The 19003-nt window shown below is 45.7% G+C and overlaps 1 protein-coding gene across 1 annotated transcript in view; it reads right to left on the bottom strand.

Moving 5' to 3' along the window:
• Positions 1-18383, bottom strand: part of LOC133160942 (glutamate receptor ionotropic, NMDA 2D) — a 30809-nt gene extending 12426 nt beyond the window's left edge. The window contains exons 1-13 of the mRNA XM_061289065.1: positions 18096-18383; positions 17623-17868; positions 15828-16094; positions 12361-12689; positions 11615-11729; positions 6541-6746; positions 5994-6162; positions 5137-5290; positions 4767-4892; positions 3217-3446; positions 2723-2883; positions 1490-1559; positions 1277-1394 (exon numbers count right to left, since the gene is read on the bottom strand). Of these exons, the coding sequence (XP_061145049.1) occupies positions 1277-1394; positions 1490-1559; positions 2723-2883; positions 3217-3446; positions 4767-4892; positions 5137-5290; positions 5994-6162; positions 6541-6746; positions 11615-11729; positions 12361-12689; positions 15828-16094; positions 17623-17868; positions 18096-18383 (2479 nt within the window). The remainder of the gene's footprint in view (positions 1-1276; positions 1395-1489; positions 1560-2722; positions 2884-3216; positions 3447-4766; positions 4893-5136; positions 5291-5993; positions 6163-6540; positions 6747-11614; positions 11730-12360; positions 12690-15827; positions 16095-17622; positions 17869-18095) is intronic.
• Positions 18384-19003: the final 620 nt, after the last annotated feature.

Genomic DNA, 19003 nt, shown 5'->3' with positions numbered 1-19003 from the left:
CGTGTGGCGGACAATGTAAAATGACAATCGAGCATTTGTGCGCTGATTGCAAAATTGATTTTCTCTATCGCGCGCACAAGATTCCTGCCATAATCCCAAATACAGTTTGCAGCAGACAAAGAGGATTGTAATAATGTTTCCAAATTTTGGTCTATTACTCCCCCCCCTCGTTTAACTCCAATGTCACCTATATTTATAGTTTAGGAATTGGGCTAAATATTTCTATAAATCTCCTGAGCTTCTGTTTTGACAATCAACCAACTTATAATATCTAATCCTTATTGCCATCTTGAGTCACCCACGTCCGTAGACTTTCATCATTTTCTTTCCCCCTTGTACACCCCCCTAATCTGCACAAGAGTAAAATCACCACTCGAGTCGTGATGAGCCTTTTCGACACGGACTCACAAAGATAATTTTTTTTTTTGCACCCTCCCGAGCAGGGAAAGAGCGTTTTGTGATTCAGAGCACAAAAGCAGGGGGGAGGCCCTTGCCCTCCCCTCCCCCTCCAAAGAACAGTGTTACTCAAGCAATCATTTCAATATTCCTCTTGGTGCCATTCCCAGTTTTGTTTCCCACTCACTGCCTGACAGTCAAGAGACCTTTTAGGCATCTCTCTTCCCACCATCAGCTCTCCTACACACCATTATTCCCCTTGTCCTGAGCAAAACACCTTACAAGCATCGTCTAACATCCACATGCTCTCCATCATCAAAGCTCCTGCGTGTTCACATCTACCTCACAAGTGTCAAACTCATTTTTGTAGTCGAAGTTTCCTTGAAAGGGCCAATATGACTGTCACCGCCTTATATTATATACAATATAGTCGATGCAACAAACTGATTAATAACTAGTTTTGGAATCCGAGACTTGTTTAAAAAAAAAAAAAAATCAAATATTAAAAAAAATGAATAGTGATACAATTGGTAGCAATATCTAAATTTTCTTTTTGAAAGTGAATTTATAATTTTAGAATTGACACATCGAAGTCGATGCACAATTATATCTTTGCGGGCCACGTAAAGTGATGTGATGAGCCGTATCTGGCCTCCGGTCCTTGAGTTTGACACCCATGATTTACCTTTGTCTAGTTTTGGGAATATAAGGAAGGCACAATCTCAATGAATGGGAGAACAAATCAGTCCATCAAATGAGCCAAACTTCAAATAGACATAATTCTACGGTGCTCTGTGGATTTTTGGAGGAAATGGAAAGCATTTGAAGTGTGCCTGATGTCTGAAAAATACGGTCATGATTTCCTCGCCGTCATTCTCACCATCTCCCACCAGCTGCAGAAGGGCCAGGTCAAGAGGACGTTTCCAGCGTGAATTTTTGTGCAGGGCGATACCGTAGCCTGTGGTGGCAAAAACCTTCCCCGAGCCTATGGTCATCACCTTGGATTGGAGGGAGAGACCAAAAAAAAAAAAAGGACAAGCTGAGTATATATGTCAACATCTCTCTATTTATGTCCGTTGTGCTGGCTTCATACCTTACAACCTTCGTCCTTCCTGGCCATGTAGTTCAATACCGCAGCATCGTAAATAAAAGCATCCAGTTTCCTGTGAAGGGATCAAAGAAAAAAAAATCTATTCATCATTTAATCGAGGAACGAGGGGGTTGGCGGAAGCGAGTAGGGATGAAACGGTTATCACGGTCAAATATTCCGATTTATTTCATACATCTTGGCAACAAATTGGTAGTAATTAACTAATTGGGAAGGGAGTGAGGGAATGGAAGGATGGTCGCGGAATAAAAAGTTCAGTCCACGCATGTCAAATGGGTGGAATAGCAAAAACCAGTTTGAGAGCAAAAACAAGCAGAATAAAAATGACGCAGAGATGAGGGAAATGGATGTGTGGGAGGGGGGGAAAGAGGATTTATACGAAGTCAAGAGCACGCTGACAAGAAGGCGAAATAGAGAGAGAGGAGGAAAAAGATTTACACACTTCAGGGGGGAAAAGACACGGGTGAGAGCACTGAGGATTAGGAAGTTTAAATACACACAGTAAGAAAGAGAAAAGACCAAAATGGAGGTGAAAACGAGAGATGAACGATTGAGATTTGGTTGCAAAGAAGCTGGAATGGAATCTTTTTTTTAATCAGGGACCTTCCTAAATTATTCACCGGCAATTTAATTTTCCTTCTCTTTGGATTTCTTTGTAAATCTCAGCAATCCAGTTGAGTATCTGCTTTGGTTTTATTTCTGTTTGAACTTGTTTGTGTGTTTTAACACGCTGGCATAATAGAGAGACGAGCATCCCCATGGTGTCTTTGCCGCTCATTTTCGGTGGGCTCGGATTCTTTACTAGCCTGTAATACTCTACCCTAAAATCCGCTGACATAAATCTACTGCTAATCAAAGAAAGTCAATTTAGCAGCAATAATAACGCGGATTCTCGATTGTGTTTTTTGCCGTGTTTTGATGTAAGGAAACCATCATTGTGTAATTATGAAGACTTTTAGGTGTAAAATCGAGGCAATTTTGTGTATCCGGTAAGAGCAGACTCGTTGGAGGGGGAAGCGAGTCAAGTCGGTCGCCACGGCAACTGAAATATATTCCCCATCTTTAATATGTGCGAGGAACACAATTACTAGCCAGAAGTGTTTCAACGCGTCCCCAAAGTAACAAATAAAGAGCGCTAATCTTTTTGGAGGAAAAATGTGATTATGAGGCGAAACATTTTATGGAGCAAACCGATGCGGAATGTTGGAGGAAACCAACCCGGTCTTGAGATTGAGAATGGCGTCTTCCACTCCTCTCTGGTTATATTTGCCCATGTACTGGTGCATGTCCGGGTAGTTGGAGCGGATGTTTTTTTCCGTGCTGCCGTTGGGCACGGTGCCAAACTTCAGTGGTGGGTACTGCTCCTCGGGATGCTGAAACTGAAGGCGACGAAAGGGCCATCAGACACCTCAGGCTGTGCACCAATCTGTCTGACCCATTTCTGTCCCCCCTTTTGCAGACTAAGTTGTTGAGCGCGGGGGGAAAAAAAGGTCAAGCTGTGGATTTTTATCGTCCTCACAAGTGCTTTATAAGTATTCCAGAAGTGTGGTAATAGCGTGATGTTCAATTTGATCCTTTTCTTCACACTCTCCGCTGTAATCAATTTCAACGTTTAAATTCATCGGATTGGACTCCCTTACGACTTCAATTTGCCTTTTTTTCCCAGTACATTAGCATTAGCATCACTAGCATTCAAGCATCGAAGTCAGTACCTTCTTGTCCGAGAGCCCCGACACGGTGTCGATGTACTCCTCCTGGATCATGAAGGCTGCCAGGTTGGCGGTGTACGAGGCCAAGAAGATGACAGCGAAAAAGGCCCAGATCAGCACCATGATCTTGCTCGTCGTTCCTCTGGGGTTCTCCACCGGCACGGAGTTATTGAAGACAATGGCCCATAAAAGCCACACAGATTTTCCGATGGTGAAAGTCGAGCCTCCGGCCTCTGAGGGAGAGAAAGAAAAATGCTCGTAAAATATCTCGGCGAATGATGTGTAAAATGGCTAGGCCGTATTTTTTAAAATATCGACCGAGCATATTGACAGCAAATCTCATCCCGTAAGTCACCGAGCGTGACTTGCGGGGACAGCTGCGACATGATGTTACCAATAAACGTAATCTCACGGCGCGCCGTATTCAAGCTGTTGTGAGGAAGAAGCGGGATGATTCCGTTAAATCTACCCAAAGTGAAGCAATCGTGCGGTGAGAAGACTCGCATCGGAGACATTTAAAAAAGCACACGGGAGTACAAAGTGCAGCGCTGAATAATAGATGGCCTCTTCCATGTTAGACAAACTCGGATGCAGTTTGACGAGCGCCTCTTTACCCGCCGCTCGTGGCTGATTTGTACAATCGGGTGATTTATGTTTGGCACTCCGGCTCAATAGGGGGCAGCATATTACGTTCAAGTCAAGCGTGCTTTGCAACAATCACGCTACCCGTGCTCCAAAATGACACCGCTCATATTTCCTCGTGCGCCAAGATGCCGAGCGCCCGCTGTGCGGGAGCATCAAGGAAGCACGCCGCTGCCGCCGCCGCCGCCTCTTAAACGTAACTCTCTGTGACAGCTCACTCAGAAAGTGAAGGTGGAAAAGGAAATCAGCAACAATGGCACATGGAGCCACTGAGGGAAATACATTATTAAATACGAAGCAGGTGCCTTTTTTTTTTTTTGTATCTTTCTTAAAAGTTGTCAACTCACATCAGCTCCTGTGGCGCGGAAATATAACAGCTGTATTTATTCGCTTCTGGCATCTTTTTGGCACTGAGAGAAAGTTAGCTCATGTTACACGTGTGCGCTAGGAGACTTTTGATAATTGAATTTTTGGTATTTCTGAAGGGTTGTTTCTTTATAAAGTTTTCCCCACATTTCAACTCGTCCCTGGGTTTGTAAAAGTATATAAAAAAATAGTTTTATGGTCCCCTGAGATATCCATGCCCCTAAGGAAAACAAATCCTAGCGCCGCCAGTGAATATCACAACTTTGATCTCACAGTAATGGAACCTCAAAGGTATCGTAACACCTTTAGGAGTACCAGTTAAGGAGCCTTCTCATCCATTTCATTGTGGGAAAACAAAAATTAAATTCCATTCCATTATTAATGAGGATTTTCCCGAGGTTAGCTTCAGTAGTAGCTCCAAACCCCAACCCAGACGCGTCCTCACTATTTGTCCGTTTGATCTGTGTGGCGACAGTGACGGAGTGCCTTCACACTCATCCATCTATCAGGCAGGGAAAAACAGAGCGAACGGACTCATCACTCACTCTTGCCATTTTGGAGACTGCGGTTGTAGCCCACGGGACTGAAGAACTCAAAGATGAAGACAGTCACAGCCACTACGGTCAGGCACATGACGAACATCATCACCCACACTGCTGGGCTGTACGGCTCTTTGGGGGCAAACACACACTCCAGTAAATAAATAAATAAATAGATAAAAAAATAAAGAATGATGAAAAATAATAATAAAAATCATACAAATGATCAAAAATAAAATAAATCTCCAGAAGATCATAAATACTTTGACAGTGTGGACTTGAGCATTTAGAGTTAGCATAAGCTACAAAGATTTTTTCCGCTATCTCAACAATATAACCACGTGTTTCTGTAGCTCAGATAAAATAGGGCTCTTACCTAGGAAAGCTGATGGTGATACAGTTCCGTTGCTACGGGAGACCATGACACTGATCCCCGTTTCCACAAAAGGGACGGAGAAATCCACAACCTCGGACCTCTCCTCGTTGATAGTCAGAGAGCCAATGGCCATGTCCGCCCGTTTGTACACCACCTAAAAGGGAGATGGGAACCAACCACGAAGAAATTCTTCATCTGATCCTCTTTTTTATGATTCCACACTGACCATTTGCAGACCTGTAAAATGTTCATGTATTCAGCACACAATATGGTACAAATTCAGAACATGTGTCTCCCCTGCATCTCTTTAGCATACCAAATGAGTATGTCTGCTCTCAGCCACCATTTAGGGAAAAAAAAAAACTGAAAGTCAGCTGATTGTACAAGTGAAGTGCTAATCTACATTAGACATGGCACATCCAATCTTCAGAGCAAATCAGCAGAAAAATGAAGCCAAGCGGAACGCCGGGTGCCCTCCCCCTCAACTTTGCCAAGTCTGGATTACCTGATCAAAGAATGGCAGGCTTTGGAACTGATCAAAAGGCACACGCCAGTCTGAGAAAACATTTACTCGGCCCATTTGTGTGTGAAAATAGATTTGATTGACAGCCGTGGCCGGGGTTCAAGTCAGAAAGAGCACAGTAGGAACGTTCTTAAAGCTGTGACGACGAGAGGTCAGCCGGAGAAAAAAATGCTGTGCGCTTTGATGAGACGCATCGAACTCGGGGAAAATTGTACGTTTTGAAAACCACTAGCAAGATTTGAATGTATCCTCATTTGGCTAATCACCTTGAGTCTCCGACCAAAGCTGACGTCAGGAAGCGCGGGTAAACAAGCCGGCAGGCGCAAATACTCGCCTCTCCGATCATGCCGTTCCAAACGCCATCGATTTTCTTGCCGTGCTTCCCATTGGTCACGAGGTAAAGGTCGTAGGTGAAGCCGACGATCTTGGCCAATCTCTTGAGGATGTCGATGCAGAAGCCCTTGCAGCATTGCTTGACGGGAGCCGCTCCCTCGTGATTAGCGCTGAAAACCAGTCAAAGGAAAGATTTTGAAGGAAAAAGTGAGAGCGAGCTGACGGATAGGCACGTCACGCCTTTGGGACGTGATGAACTATAGCATGTCATCGTGGCCACGTGCAACTCCCCCAAAAAGAGAGACGCTCGATATTGATTATGGTCAAGCGGTAAAGAGGCCGCCATATGGGGAGGTGACTGATGTTGGAGGGCATCTTGATGGCTCAGGAACCAGACAGCGCAATTTGCTTTCCAGCCACGTAGGGGATTGCAAATACGGCTACATTAAATTGTTCCCAGAACACAATCAATTGGATAATTCCTCAATGGGCTACTTTTGTTTGTTGAAGGATCGCATCATGACTCGCTTTGTAAAAAGCCATCAAACCTGACATTGAGGGGTCGCCGGCAGGGCACAGAGTCTCGGATGCAAGTTCCGGACGCCGCGTCGGCCAGCTCCACAATGACGAACGGACGTTCCTCCAGCGTGACCACGTGCAAGTGCTGTGCGTCATCCGGAGGTTTGAGGAAAGGCCCGTAGCGGGACCAGGCCGGGTAGCGCAGTCTCAGGACGCCGTTCTCCCACGAGCCTACCTGGGGAAGACGGAGACACGACATCAACCGTCGTGGTTCATTTCATGCCGCTAAAATGACGGCGCAAGCTAGCTGCACAGCCACAAAACGGCCACCGAGATTAATGACCATCTCTGTGATAGACTCAATAAAAAAAAATTAAAAAAAAAGAACGTTATTATCTCCATAAAGGTACTATTTACTGCAGGCATGGTTTCCATTATATTGTGGCTCGTTCGCCGTACGGGCAAACGTCAGGCTCTAAATTATAATTGTTATGCTGTGTTATGCTGGACGGGAGCAATTACCTGGCAAATTCATGCACGTGCAAAGGCTACGCGGATTGATGGTGGCAGACTCGTAATCCACTTTTGTCCCACTCGTCATCCATTGATACATGGGAGTAAAATGTGACACATGTGACGGCGCAAGAAATTGCTTCTGGTGGACACGCTCGCTGATGTATGCTCAAGTAAACAACTTTCATTTTGGACTACTCGTTTTTTTTTTTACTATAAATTAACCATCATACCAGCAATATATCGCTCTGCGCAAATGTGAAAATTGGATAAAGTGTGTAAGCCCCGAGCCCATGCATCATTAAAAATGGATCTGCCGCAATTAAAATCTAACACTTCAATCATAGTTGGAGCAAAGGAGCTACAGGGGACAACATACGTTAAGCCTGTATGAGCCATTAGCAAGCACCCGCCGTGCCACGCTCTGACTCATGTCTTGCTTTGTTCTTGGGCACAATGGCATGTTGGCCTCAGCTACGCATTCGAAACATTTAAATGAAGATTCGGGAATTTTGTGCTTTTTGCGATATCGATTTGAAGAAAACTTAATGGTAATTTCATACAGCTTCACGATGTTTAAATATGGAAGTGAAGTAAAAATATACTTCAAGTATTGCACAACAAAGATTAATTAAACATAAACCGTTTTTTTTTCAAGATTAAATACAACTGTATTCTTGAAGTTTAGTTAAATACAACTGAACTGTACTTCAGCAGCAATTCATTCACGTACCACTAGAGGGGGCCATTGTAACACTAGCGGTACTCAAACAGCACTTTGAGAATCACTACATTTTATATATCACACCAAATTACATTTGAATGACATTAATTCACTCACTAAACACTAAGCCCGATACTTTTGAGCAGTGTAAAACCCAATAAATGTGAAGATCTAGCAAAAAAAAAAATCATCCAGTCAAATCAGTCCAGTTCCACTCAGGCTCTAATTTGGGTTTGTGCTTCCAGCGGGAGTAACTGCGTGTGATGTAAAATGTTCAGTTTTGCTCAAAGAATTCGCCCATTGCGTGACGCGAGTGAGATGCTAAACGGCTCTTGAATAACTTTGGCCTTAAGTCGGACTGTATTTGAGTGTTGGCTCGGGCTGATTGCCAGCCGTAATCAGCTGAAGAATCTGCACTGTTCGGTTCCGCTCGACCGCTGCGCAAAAGAAATGAGCGTGGCTCAGCGGCAGAAAAAAAAATCACCATCCTTGTCAATTTGCCTCGGTTTGATGGATGCATTTTTATGCCTGCGGGCGGCGGTCTGCTCTCAATGCATATTTGCCACAGAGCTGGCTTTAAGATTCATCGATGCCCTTGTTTTCCTTTTGCTCTGTTGGTTTGAAGACGTATGAAATCTGCATTCTTCTTTGCCTTTTATTTATTGACTCCTATAACGCGTTGCACAAGCGCATCCAGTCTTGACAATCGGGGCGCATTCACCTGATGATAAAAGTCACCTTTACGCGTTGCGACAAGCGTGACTAAGGCGACATCCCCCTCCAAAATTTGCTTATGTACAGTAGGCTGAGGGACGCATACACAAGAATACATGAATATTGCGGCGACGGAGTTTGCAGTGGCTGCTTGAGTGGGTTGAGCAGAGCCTGGCAGATTTGCGCAGACTGTCGAAGTCAAACATTGACAGCGAGAGGAAGAGGAGCCCGCTACACTGACAGCTCGCCGCCTCGTCCACACTCGCGCAACAGGCGTTGAATCGAGTCGCAGCCTGCACGGAAATGTATGCGCTCGAGATTGTTATTGGGGGAAATATGGTCGGGAAAAGGATATCAGCTGTGTGCGAGGTATTAGCTACGAATTCGGACAATTGTGTTGCATGTACAGTGCTCCCTCGCTATTTCGCGTTTCGTTTATCGCGGCTTCACTACATCGCAGATCTTTTTCCAAATTAAAAAAACATTTAAAAGTCACAATAAAACATCTGTCTAACCTTTAGGACAATGTAGTATTGCTCCAAATGTTGATTTACATTCCTTTAGAAGTCCGTTTTCGCGGGTTAACGATCGCGAATTAGCATCTTTCTGCTAACTCGTTAGCCTGTCCAGTACTTCTTGTTGGTGACCTTACTTCGCGGATTTCACTTATCACTTTTTGGAACCAATTATCCGCGATAAACGAGGGATTACTGTATATGTGCTTTTTTTGGGGGGGGGGGGGGGGGTGAATCATAAATAATGAAATAACCCATGTGTATCATTGTAAAATGGCTTAAAGTCTAAATACCTTCCTTGAAAACCAGCACAAGTTTGCTATTTTTTTGGTGTGAAGTACTAAACCTTCTGTCTCTTTTATGTGCTGAGCGTAAATGGTCATTAGCGTTGCGTACAAGTCACGGAGCATCTGTGCACTTTTTCCGTAGCTTGACGAAGCCTCGCCAACGCACGATAACCTTCGTAGGCCGAGCCAGGACGCTCCTGGGCTTGTAGGTAATGGTGCAGTCATTGTAAAGCCGCCATTAAATATTCAGCAGTGTGGATGTGCATAGTCGGCAGATACGGGGGTCTTATCCGCTTTTTTTTCTCCGTGTGTTTGGGCGCAGTGGGAGGGAGCGCGCATACAGATTGCGTGAACACGCGTGTGTGTGTGTCGAGGCTTCGTGCATGCGTGGGCGGGTATGGTACCCTTGGTTTGAGTCGAAGGACCTGTGGAGGAGCATCTAATTGAAAGCGATTTCAGGAATGTCAGCAGATGACCGCACGTGGTGACCGGACTCTGGGGGGGCTGTTGGGAGCAGCCTCCAATGTGTTTATTTGTGCGCGGAAACTGTACTGGATAGTCTTTGGCTCGTCTCGTTATAGTGACGCCAATTTTGATTTTGTACACGGGAGTTGACCCCCCCCCCCAAAAAAACAGCCTTCACACTGGAAGCGGAAACATGACCCGGCTTTTGTAAAAGAAACGGCAGCCATGTAGAACGTCAGAGAAGACGCAGGGCGATTTAAATTTCATTTGAAATGGAAGACACAGCCAACAAATGAGAACAATCAGCGGGCCTACTGATTCTTTCATTTCTTTCAAAATGAACCTTGAGAAAAGATACGTCTCAGTCATATTTATGACTACAGCGCCGCAATTTGTTCCTTATCGATTTAAAGAAAGGTGCATTGCGCACCGGAATACGACTCTCGCATAAGTGGAGCGCCGCAATGTGAGGCTTACTGATGACCGTCATCATTCTCACGCCACCAACAGGATGAACACGACAACATTTGGAGCGTAAACGATTTGTCAGCACCTCAGGACAGCCGTTTAATTATTTTGGGCCGGAGCTAATGCTACTTATGTTTCAGACTTGTGAATGAGCAATTTTCTTTTTTTTAATTCAAGCGGAATGTGTCAAATGTCTGAAGCCTTCAAACGGCAATAGTCCAAAGGTCAGTCGTGGGAAAAAGATCCGGATTTCTTTCAGAAGGTTCGCCGCCGTGGCAGTTTTAGAGCGCCTCGTCGTCGGCTGCGAGTGAACGCATGTCACTCGGAGAAAAATCAAATCAATCAAAGAGTCATGTTATCGCGGGCAGCTGAAATATCTTTTACAGTATACGTTTTTTTTAGTCACGTGTGCAACTTTTATGATTCCTCCGTTCTCATGTATCATCAAGGATAACAAATTAACAATTTAAAGAGGGCTTTACCATACTAATATTACAGCGGTTATTTTTTATGCGTGTATGGCTGTTAAGAAGATTAAAATGTTTCTCTCAAATTGCCTGCTCACTTCATCAAGGTTTTATGGTGTCAGTTTAACCTTGGAATGGACTAAATCAATTTCCAAATTAAAGTCGAACAAAATGGGGTCGACCTGCCACAAGTTGGGCCTTAGCGTTTCAGGTTTCGTTGTACCAACTGATCAAAAAGTCAACTTTTCTGACAGCTTGAGCGCACCTTCGGAGAAACCAAAGTCCAGAGATGCAGCCGACGTCTCTCCAGCGCCTCGAGCACTCAGAGGACTATTGAACTTTACGTGAACGTAAACCCCTGCGACCTTTACGATTCTCACTGTCAGGTTTATGTCTCCACATGCCAACGCTGCGTGCACAGATTTGTTCATCCCGCATGAGAGGAAATAAACACACAAGAACATCAGCACAAATTCTCCTCAGCCTGCTTTCATGCCCTCGCAGCTACTCATCAAGGGCAACACCACAACAACGCACCGATGCCAATTAAAGCTGCTGCTGCTGCTGCTGCTCTCTCTTGCTTTCTGACTTAAAGACCCCGTCAAGCGAATACAGATATTTGTTTTGAAAGCCATCATACATATTTGTAAATAGTCGATGAAGTACGGAAAAGACGGATATCCAAACAGTGAGGATAGACGGAAATGTTTGCGATTGCTGATTGCTACTAAAGAGTGCAATTAGCTAGCAAGCTAGCTAGCTAGCTAGCTCACACACCAAAAAAAATAAATCTTCCCTGTATTAGCCACAGTTTACAAATCAGTTCTGTCTAGTAATTCAAATTCCTAAGTGACTATTCCTAAGTGACCTAAGTCCTATTCCCGGTGACTTAAGTGGATACATTGATGCGTCTCAAACTAATATAAAAAAAACTGATGGCATGTCCTTACATCTTCCCATCCAGTCCCAGGTGTCCAGGAAATGACATCCAGGAAGGGGTTGGCCAGGTATCCGTCAGCGTCGAAGGAGTAATCTCGGCCACCCAGCGTGATGTTGCTGAAGTACCTGTGCGGACAAACAAGCGGGACACAGGAAGAAATGGTAAGATTCTAAAAGCAAACACGACATGACATCTAAGCTCACATAATAACACGCAGGATTTGGACCGTGAAGCGACTAATAAATCCTTTTGTCAGATAATCCCGCCAGACGGACGTTTTAATTGTCTGTTAGCGTTAAGAGCGGCGGCGCGTCGTTGCGGACGGCAGCGGTGCGAATAAAAAAACGACAACGCTAGCATGGTCTGTGACTGGACGTAGTTCATAAGCAAATGAGAGCCATCTATGAATCATTTCCATTTAATTGCCACACTTGTGCTGCAATCCATTTACGAATGCCACGGCAAATAAGATGCGAAATGACATCTTGGCTCATTTTGTCGCCTCATCCAGCCATACAACGTGATGTTTGCGCTTTCTATAAGGAGCTGCAATGATTGGCATTAAAAATGAACGGCGATGAGAAGCGTGGCCACTTGGACTACCTGTTAGAGTGCGCCGCTGTCTGTTCGCACAGGCGATGAGGAATATATTAACGAGGGTCATTAATAAACATGAGACGTGGTCTGCTTGCTACAGATGCCCGGCTAATCTTTGCTGTTATGAACTGATGCGAGGCGGCTCTGAGATTCTCTCACCTTATCCTGCCCCGCATTCTCTGGGTCTGATTGGCATCCGTTGCGCAATTAGTGACAAAATTGGGCCCGCCCGTGGTCCCGTAATCCTTGCGCATAGCCACGGCGCCGTGCGTCAGCACCGACACGCCTCGGGCGATCCTCCGGCGGGGTTCGTCCTTCCATCCCTGCGGCCGCACGGCAAACAGAGCCCTGGGCAGGCTCTCCATGCCTAAACCTGAGAGCGCCGGGCCCACAGCGAACCACATGTGCGAGGCGCCGGCCTGACCCGCCGCCCAGGCTGCTCGAAAGACCAACTCGGCCTCCTCCTGGGAGCAGTACAGCAGGCGGACCTGCGGGATGGCCGGAAAGCGGGGGGAGGGAGCGGTGAGGAGGGCGGACACACACACATACACACACATACCAGCTAGTGAGATAAGGAGGGGACAGGGGAGACATGGAGAGAGACAGGGTTGGAGAGGTAAGGGAGAAAGATAGAGCTGGAGCAGGTGCACCTGAACGGGAAGGGAGGAGGAGCTTAGATAGGCAAGGCCATATTGAGAGATAACAAAGGTGAGAACTGGAAGAGAGACAGCGGTAAAATGATGCGATAAGACTCAAGCAGGTGCATTGTCGTATTTTTCCGACTATAGGACGCACTTCTCAAAAATCCACCTCGCGCCAGGTGAGCCTCGTAGTCCGAAAAATAAACGACTCAGAAAGCAAATGAACGAATGGAGTTGACTCATCTGAGATTCATTCCTGTGACAATGAAAATGGGGAGAAGGATTGTGGGAAAGAAAAGAAAAAATGACACTCTTTGGTCAAATTGCAGCCTGAAGAGAGAAACAGTGAGATGATGTTGAGAATGCCATTAATGAGAAGACAAGAGTGGTGGAAAAAAAATAATCAGCAAGAGCACAGGAGCTCGAGGGCTGGACAGTAGGAGGGTGGAAATTGACCAAAGGGGATCTGTAAAGGGTTCGAAGGGGAGAGAGAGAGAGAGACTGAAAGCACATTTTGAGAACGGCGCCTTCATTGAATTATCAACTGTAATGGCTTGCTTGGCAAAACAATCATGCCTGCATGCCAATAAACCTCCGGCGAATTAAACAGGGGATGAGAGTGACGGCGGAATCGACGCTCAAATACAGAAGGGGAGACCGAACAAGGAGGGGAAGGGGCACAAGCTGTGTTCTAAACACACACACACAGAAAACGGAGGAGCCAGGGAAAAACCGACGAGGCGGAAGCTGCGGGAGGAATGGAACAAAAGACAAATCATGAGCCATTCAAGTAAGAATTGATCCCGAGACCGGGGCATGGACATTAGCATAAAACGCATGCGGCGGGAAGCGACGGCAGCGGAGAGGGGCCAGCGTGTAACGCAAACTCACACGGCATCACTAAACGATCACAAGCGGTTATTAGCTGGAGGACATCGCAAAGAAAAGATGCAAGGCGGCAGCGAACCGCAGGCGGCGTGTTATATTAACGCCGACACGAGCAAAGTGCGGCCTTGGAAATACCCAACACGTGCCCTTCACAAACACACACATGGCGGGACATTAGCCATGACATTGAGACCGTGACACAGAGGGACGGCGGACAAGCCGGAGTAATAAAGAATGGCTGTGGGAGGGGGGCATGCAATCTTGTTTCCTGCACACGGGGAGGTAGAAGAGGTGCAGGTGTAATTTCAAGTAGGAGTAGCGTGAGGTCAAAGAGGGAGTTTAAGGAGGATGAATGGAGGCCCGAGTTGAGAAATGGGAGCTCAGAGAAGAACAAGGCGGTCTGGGCGGCCGTACGAGGTGCGAGACAAAAAGTGCGAGTCTGTCCTGTCAAGGTTAGAGTTGAGCCAGATGGTGTTGCCAAGATTACTTTTCACCGCACTTTTCTTTTCAGCAAAGAGCCCATCATCTCAACCGTATAAATATTTTTAAAAGTCGAATGATGTCGCATCTGTTTAAGCTCCGCATGATCTCCGGAGAATTGATTAGGAAATCAAACGAAGCATTAAACACGGAATAACGTTTAGAATTGGGCTGTTTTCCACAAACATGCGCGTTGCGGTGGGCAGGCGACACTTAAATAAATAAATAAATAAATAAATAAATAAATAAATAAATAAATAAATAAATAAATAAATAAATAAATAAATAAATAAATAAATAAATAAATAAATAAATAAATAAATAAATAAATAAATAAATAAATAAATAAATAAATACATACATACATACATACATACATACATACATACATACATACATACATACATACATACATACATACATACATACATACATACATACATACATACATACATACATACATACATACATACATACATACATACATACATACATACATAAATAAAAGAAGGTCCTTCATTCACATGCATGATGCTCAATTTCATTAACGTATGCATTCCAGAAGAGTAGCATGGCACATGCGCTATTTCTAGTACTTGGCCAGGGTTCCAACTATGTCCAGCCATTACCATGGATTAGATTAGATTAAAATAGATTAGATTATAGTAAAACAGATTAAAATCATTATAGATTGAATAAAATAAAAATAGATTATATTAAAATAGATTAAAATAGACTAAAATAGATTAGATTATATTAAATTATATTAAAATAGATAAAATTATTATAGATTAAATAAAATTAAAGTAGATTGGATTAAAACCGATTAAATAGATTCAAATAGATTAGATTAAAGATATATTTTTTGGCATCTTTATCAATCAGGCCCTCATTTTATCACACATTTTACTTTTAGGAAAAAGAGAAACTTTGAAGATCCCGGTATTATCAAAAGTGTGGCAAATGTCAAACAGTACACCTCCAACTTTCTGCATAATAATAAGAAAAATTGATAAAGATCAGAGAATTAAGTAACTTGTGCGATATGCAGATGAAAAAGAAAATCCCTCTGTGGTTTTATGTACGGGCATCCCAATCTCAAATCACAATCTTGTATCTCTTAGGGCAAGGATTACAATTACTGTCTTGAAGTTTTTCCGACTGAATTTTGCATTACTTTTCAAATATCCCATTCCAACTCTATCATTGTTCCAATTTCAACTCCCCCGCCTTCTCGCCAATCACGTAGCTTCTAACCGCGAACAAGGCAACAACCAGCGTGTTAAATCTTGAGCAGCGTGTACACTATAATTTTCGATAGATCGCCTCGTGCCGCAAAGCGTCGAGAAATCCGTCAAAGCGACTTATGGCTTTTGTTGCGCCGTTGAACTGTGAATGTGTCGGATGATGAGGGGAGAGCAGAACAGAGGGATAGAGGAGAGAGGGGGGAGAGAGAGAGAGAGAGCGCCACGCCAAGGGACCGAGGGAGAGACCAAGAAGGAAGGAAAAAGCTGGGAGGCCGCCTGCCACCGAGGGGGCCCCCCCCTTTCAGTGACAGTCGCTGCACTTCCTCCCATTTCCTCCCCCATTTCCCCCCCTCGCTCCCCCCTGTCTCACCTGCGCCTCGTTCTCCTTCAGCAGCCTGCGTGTGCGCGCCCCGCCGGGGTCGTCTGTCACGTTCAGGACGACCACGCTCTTCTTCTCCCAGCCGATGAACGAGCCGTCCGTCAGGCCCTCCACCACCGACAGGAACTCCTGGTAACCGTGATGACGCGTGGACACCACGGAGAAGACGGTCCAGTCGTATTCCTCCAACACCTCAAATATGACCTCCAGTTGGAGGGCCGTGGAGGAGCTGAACTGGAGAAAGATGGAACCCGATTCCTGATTTGAAGGAAGACAGCAGCAGACTTGGTTAAAAAACAACTTTCAAAAGTAAGCAAAAAGTCCTCGCCTGGTGTAAAACTGTGGCTAAAACACGGCCGGGATATCACTTGAAAGCGTTTCGTCTCGAGACTGAAGGGGTTTATTTATGCACAACGCCGAGGCGTCGCAAAGCTTGAAGTTTTAATGGAGCCGGTGCAGCTGCAGGGCTAAAACATCTTGGATTGTCGTGCACATGCCCGTGAAGTCCAGATGGGAGTGTTTCTAAAAAAAGTATGTTGGCGGCAAGGAGGGGGGGGGGGGGAGTCTACAGTGCAGCTTTCAAGGAAGTTCATCAAAAGTGCTGCAATTTAATTCACTGGCAAAGCGCACATGCAGGCCACAAAGGAAAGTCGTTTGAGCATTTACGAGATGTCCTTGATATCCGGCTTAAGGCTCATGAACGACATCGATAGGAATTTTGGCTCTCGATTTTTCGGTAGCGTCATTTAATTCATGATCAAATTATATTGGTTCAATCTTTTGTATGCACTGCTACTAAAAATATACTGTAAAATATAAACAAACGACTAGGGCTTCGCTGATATGGACTTTTTGAGGCAATTTTTGGCAGAAAAAAATATACATACAAATATTTTAAAAACTATAGAATGCCTAAAATGACTTTTTTTTTTTCTTACTACTGTACATTGGACACAATAGCACGTTTATTTATTTTTTTCTATCTTGCCCCCTCTCCCTGAAGTATATGTCATTATCATTATTTGACACTCAATGTTTTGTAGCACAGCTCTCGATGTTTTTGTTACTCCCTCGTTCCAGTTTGTGTGCTGCTTGTCTTAAACCTCCTACTTCCTTCTCCCGACTGCTTAGCACCAAAACACAGATGCCACAATACATCTTGACCGATCACATGCGACTTTAAACCAGAAAAAAAGACAAGCGAGAAACAACCAGCTGGCTCCCAATCTGGAGCGGGCGCACATCGCTCACTTCAGAGTGACGGCACCAAGAGCAACTTTACGATGTCACTGTCCAATCCAGTGAAGAGAAAGACCAGAATATCGAAGACGTGCTCAAACGACTTGCCGTCGGCCTTTCTCTCACTCTTTGTTACTTGTGATTGGTGAGAAGCAAATGACCCATCAGCGCGAAGATTTTCAGCGCACACATCCAGTCACGTCCGCTCGATGCCTTCCTCCCACCCGGAACATCGCAGACGGCCCAGTTGGTGCCATTTACAGACCAAACGCTGGCGAGTTGCAGCGAGGCTGACCTTCAGCTTTGAGCGCTCGCCCCAAAACGCTTTGTCGTCTTCAGCGAGCGAGCGCTCACGCAATATTGTGACATTCCCGGTCGCCGTGGTTACGTAAGCCGCTGTCCCCTTCTGTTGTTATTTGGATTGTCAAGCCACGGCGCCTCAATTGACAACATACACGGTTTATACTTGCCTGCACTGCGAGAGACCCCCCCCTCCTCCCTCCCTCACACATACCCCAAACCCAATCCCCACCCCCCCTCCTCCTACCTGTGGCATCCTCCCCAGCCCCGCTCCCCCTCCTACAGCCACTATGGGCAGTCCCGTTTGCGCCGACACAAACTCCAGCATGGGGGCCAGCGGACCCCAGGCCGTGCGCGGGGGCCTCTCCTCTTCATAGACCAGACCCTGTAGGGGCCGCGCAGCCAGCAGCTCACACAGCTGGGACAGCACCGTCTTAGGGCTGCTGTCGTTCACCTTGAGGATGAAGGGGAGGAAGTGATGGGCGAACACAGACAAAAAGCGTTAGCGGACGACATCGGTGCGTCTTGACTTTGTGTTACAGATATGGAGGGCGCGTGTAATATGCATGAGGTGAACAATACGGGATTTTTGTCAAAGAGCCGAGGAGCTTGTTCTGAAAAGCGGTGCGGCGCGGCGCTCCCATTCATCTGGGTTAATGAATGGTCGCCAACAATGGCCGCTCATTGTCATCCCGAATGAGCGGAGCGACGTTCTCCAACCTGTAGCCAGATGACGTTGGCGGAGCCCCACTGGGTGACCACGCTCTCTCCCAGAGAGCCGTACACCCGGCCGAAGCCGGGGTACAGCGCCCGTCCCGCCAGCCCCGCCAGGGCCGCCTCGGCTTGTACGGAGGCGCCAGCGTGGATGACGGCGATGTTGAAGTTCATCATTGCCCCCGCCTCGCGCTCCCGTGGGCTGGGCCGCAGCAGCAGATGCGGGGAGGCGTCCGCCGGGCCTCTCCACTCCGCCAGCACCAGGAGGAGAGAGAGAGTCGGTATGGCCACCATGGCAACCCGCCGAGGGGGGAGGCAGACACGTACGGCACAAAGAGAGGGTGCCTGAAAGAGAGAGTCGGCGGCGGCGGCGGAGAAGAAGAAACAAGAGAGATTAAGTTAGTCCAAAATACTTTTTCCTCCAATATCCACCAGAGAGGACATTAAACGAGATCAATAGAGTAAAAGAATTAGACGAGAAGAAGGTTGGCGGGAGAAAAACAGACAAGAGGAAAAGGGAAGTGATCAGAGATGGGTGAGATTGACCAAAATGCCAGCAAGGCAGCAGTGAGCGGTCAGGACCAGTTTTCCAAAACATTCGTAGCAGTAGCGACCTACATTCGCACTCTGCATTCTAGTATTTGTTCTATGAAATTGTACTCATTTACATTCTTAACTTAATAAAGAAAGGCAGCTGCGTTTCAAGACTACTTTTCATATCCAAGGCAACTCAAGCAAAGACATGACACCTAAAAGCATTTACAAACACAACAGCATTCAGGAGGAATGAGGAAAAATCAAAGTATCTTACTCATATTACTACAAGAACACTCACAACAACGTTCAAACACTAACAGAAGACTTTGCAAACATTTTAAACCAACAAAACGGCTGCAGCGTCACTCCAATAAGAC

This window comes from Syngnathus typhle, linkage group LG10 (genome assembly GCF_033458585.1).
Source record: "Syngnathus typhle isolate RoL2023-S1 ecotype Sweden linkage group LG10, RoL_Styp_1.0, whole genome shotgun sequence".
NCBI classification, from domain to species: domain Eukaryota; kingdom Metazoa; phylum Chordata; class Actinopteri; order Syngnathiformes; family Syngnathidae; genus Syngnathus; species Syngnathus typhle.
The sequence above is the reverse complement of the archived record's forward strand: the minus strand, read 5'-3'. Positions and strand labels throughout refer to the sequence as shown.